Genomic DNA, 3,896 nt, shown 5'->3' with positions numbered 1-3,896 from the left:
ATGTGATAACTGCTGGCAGAGAGGCAGACCAACCCAGTTTGGGGGTTTTCCTCTGTGGAAGGCAGAATTCCCCTGCAAAGGCCAAAGGGCCATCACAACCATCATCACTCAGCTGTGCAAATCCATATTCAGCCATTTATAACCAAAATTAGAGGAAAATATTGGTATACTGTGGTTAAGAGAGCCTTGAGACTGGGGGGAAAAAAAAAAAAAGCTTTTTTGCTCTTAGTGAAAAGCCTTAAAGTGGCAGCATTGTGCACAGCTCCAACACAGGTTAAAATGGTGCTTGAGAACTTTTTGTGGTGAAATGTAGCTGCAGATCATTCTGGGAGGGCAAGGACACAGCACCTCACCTCTGAGCTCCTTCCCCAGTTTGGAAGCTATGGGAGGACAGGTACAGCGCACAGCTTAGAGGAAAGCCTTAAAAAGTTTCTAGAATAGCTGTGTCCACTTGGGCAGGCCAAGCTTTCCCAAATTCCTGCCAACCCAAGCAACCCAGGCTTCCCTGGGCATCCCAGTGAGCGTGGGCAGGGTGCTGCAGGGAGCAGGACTCACGGTTAATGCTGGCTGCGCTGTTCTGCAGTTCCCTCTCCTTCTTCTCCAGCTCTGCTGCCTTCCTCTCTAGCTCTGCCTGCTGCTGGAGCAGCCCAGCCTGTGCTGCTGCAGCCACAGCCTAGAGCAGGGGAGAAAGAGGTCAGTCCTAAGCCAGGCAGTGGTGGCACCACCAGCAAGCACAGCAGGTGCCAGGCTGGGAGGGAAGCAGAGGCAATGCAACAGTAAGGGCTGAGGACGAGGTGAAAGCTCAGTCTGCAACATCTTGATTCTTTCTGCTGGAGGACAACTCCAAGATCAATGCAGAACTTCACCCAGATGTTCCCTTCTTATTCCTATCCTTTTTCCATGGGAAGATAGGGCTGGAAGAGCCCTCAGGAAGCTATCCAGTTTGTTCCCTACCCTCTGTGCCCTTCCCTTTCCCCAGAGCTATGCTTTTCTCACAGTTTCTTTTACCCCTCAGTTCACTCCATTGCTCTGAGCACCTCAGAACAGAGCAGCAAGCAGGACTCCTGGGCTCACCAGGACAATCCCTGTCCCAACTAGGAGAGGAAAAACAAGACAGCTGTCTACCACACCTCTTAACCATCCTTTCTTTCTGTTTCTTATTCTGAGAACTGATCCTCTCTCCCAGCAGCCTCAACTTCTCTGCCTGCTGGATGAGGTGGTCCTGGCAGGCAGGTAATTGCATGTATGCTCTTGGCACTGAGTTTGTCTGACCACACACCAAAACTAAGCTAAAAGCACGAGCAGGATACATTCTAGGGTTTCCAGAGGGAAGCCAGAGCCAAGAGGATACAAGGCAAAATGAGCTCTGCCACCAGAGGCACAAAGGCACAAGGAGAACTGCATGGATGCATTCCCCATAAGGACCTATGGAAAAGATCCCCTGCAGCTTCCCACAAACAAGCCCAGAGAATCCCATTTCTCTCCTACTCCTGGAGGCCCCTGGGAGCTCCTGGAGGCTGGGAAGGCAGCAGTGAGGGGCATACCTGGGGAGTGGGCTCCACAGATGTCTGCAGAACAGCAGGCTGCGAGGGCTGTGCCGCCGGCGTCGTCCGCGCTGCATTTGTCTGCATAGAAACCACAACAGCCAGGTAAAAAGCACAGGAGAGACAGGAGATCCATTGTTTAAACCACACATCTTACTTCCCTTCTCTCCTTTTCCCACCTGGCTCCTGGCAGCAGCCAGGGAATAAGAATGGAGCTCTCCCAGTGATCCATCAATGGTATGGCAGTGGCACTTCAGCTCCCAACCCAGGGACCAAATAAATCCTGATGTGTCCTGTCACAAACCATCTTCCCCTTCACACTTCATATGGCTGCCTTGGGAGCCAGTAGCCAGCTGGAGAGAAGCTGTTCCATGCCAGTGGAGAGCTCCAGTTGGGAGTTTATTGGTTCTCTAGTGCAGGAGTGGTTGCTAGCAGCTTGCCATGCATGCCATGAGATAAATTCCATGGGGAAATCAGCTGTGAATCCCTCTTTTTTGGGAGCTGCACCTACCAAAGGACCTTTTATACCACTAAAACCACCCCCCAAGATTCACAGAGCACAAGGACATGTGGCACATACCAGCTGGGAGGTCTCAGAGAAGGGGTTGAATTCATCCAAGCCACTTTGGCTGGTGTTTGTGATCTGTGTCACTGAGGGATCCTGAAGGGAGAGAGCACAAGGATAAATCAGCAATGGATACAGGGCAGCAGCACTTAGATCATAGAATTTTTAAGTCTGGAAAAGGCTTTTAAGGTCATCAAGTCCACGTTATCCACATCACCTGCCTTTCATCAGCAAATTAGCTGAGAACTGGATGGGGTGAAACACACACCTGCCACACGTGGAGGGCAAAGACTGGCATGGAATTTAAATATCCAAGGAGATAACTATCAACAAGGCAAGATTTGTGGGCAGAAATAATCTCCTGTTCAGCCAAGAGGCACATCTGAACAACCACAACATTCTTTTGGCACAGGAGCCCTTCATGTAGGTTACTCCCTGATTTCCAGGGATTTGGATTCATTCATCCCTGGTCAGAATGATGCAGGACCACCTCCCAAACCTCACCTGCACCTCCCAGAGCAAGCACAGAGCCACAAAAGACAGCAGAACCTGACAAAATGAGGTTCTAGTTACAACTGACCCTGGCTGGGAGGTGTCAGCAAGTTAAAACGACAATGATTGCTCTGGAAAGGCAAAACCCCTGGGAAAATTGAGCTGGAAGTGTGACACCAACTGTTTGAGGAGGTTTTAATGCATTCATCTCTACTCACAACATCTCCCACTCATCTCCATCAAATCCTCCTCTGGGAATAGCTTTCTCCCCCTCAGCTGCAGTGCATATAACTATTTTTAGCTCCTCTCTCACACATACTACTTTCCATATAGAATCATATCAAGTCATCAAGGTTGGAAGAGACCTCTAAGATCATCGAGTCCAAATTCAACCTGGCACTGCTGCAGCCCCTAAACCATATCCTCCAAATCTTAAACATTTCCAGGGATGGTGACTCTACCACCTCCCTGGACAATATTTCAGTGTGTGAACATTCTAACAGGGAAAACATTTTTCCTAACATCTATTCTAAATCTCCTTTGTCTGAAGAGATTCCTCTTGGACAGATTTTGAGCTCTGGAGAGCTCCTCTCCCAGTTTCCTTACAGAAACAAGATCCTTTTTGAACTGTGAAACACTCCTGCCTGCCAACCCCATAGCTGGCTGTGGGTCAGGGAATCAAAAGTGCCTTTTTATCCCTCCCTCAGCAGCTCTATGTGGAGATCTGACATTCTCACGTGGTGCTAGTGGAGTGTGAAGCAACTGGGGCTGTACTGAGGTGAGACTGAGGTGCACAGGGGCTGATCCAGCCTGGGAGCTGCAGGAAAATCCCTCTGGAGCCATTCCCGAGGCTTTAGCGCAGCCTTCTGCCGAGCAGGATACACAGACAGCAGTTAATGAGTAACTCCATACCAGACCTGGGCAGCAGGCACTCCCTCCCAACAGGTTGCACTAGTTCATGAATCACCTCTGGCCAAGGGATGAGGAGGATTCAGATGCTGCTTGGTGAAGTACAACTCCTTTCCGGCAAGGAAGGGCTGTAAAAACAGGGAGCACCAGCACAGCTGCCAGGCTGGAAATAAAACCTGTGCTCGTATTTCACTCCTGACTCCTCTGGAAGCTTCAGCAGTTTTGCAGACACAAGGGCTGTACATGGTTACACCTCGCTTAATGCACAATAGCTGCTGCACACTAGTGCAAACTCTTTAATCCAGACAGAGCAGGACTAAAATCCAGCAGCAAACAACTACACATGGAAAAGAAACTCCCTTAAAAGCATGGGAAGTGGAAAGTGA

At 49.7% G+C, this 3,896-nt stretch overlaps 1 protein-coding gene across 1 annotated transcript in view; it reads right to left on the bottom strand.

Annotated features, from left to right (window-relative positions):
* Window positions 1-2,257, bottom strand: part of SCAMP2 (secretory carrier membrane protein 2) — a gene marked incomplete at its 5' end in the record, with an annotated part of 7,055 nt that extends 4,798 nt beyond the window's left edge. Inside the window, 3 exons of the mRNA XM_009073259.1 lie at window positions 556-673; window positions 1,545-1,625; window positions 2,125-2,257. Of these exons, the coding sequence (XP_009071507.1) occupies window positions 556-673; window positions 1,545-1,625; window positions 2,125-2,257 (332 nt within the window). The remainder of the gene's footprint in view (window positions 1-555; window positions 674-1,544; window positions 1,626-2,124) is intronic.
* Between the last annotated feature and the right edge of the window lie 1,639 nt (window positions 2,258-3,896).

The sequence above is a fragment of the Acanthisitta chloris genome, unplaced genomic scaffold, assembly GCF_000695815.1.
Source record: "Acanthisitta chloris isolate BGI_N310 unplaced genomic scaffold, ASM69581v1 scaffold32334, whole genome shotgun sequence".
NCBI classification, from domain to species: Eukaryota; Metazoa; Chordata; class Aves; order Passeriformes; family Acanthisittidae; genus Acanthisitta; species Acanthisitta chloris.
This window is presented reverse-complemented; position numbering and strand designations above follow the sequence as displayed.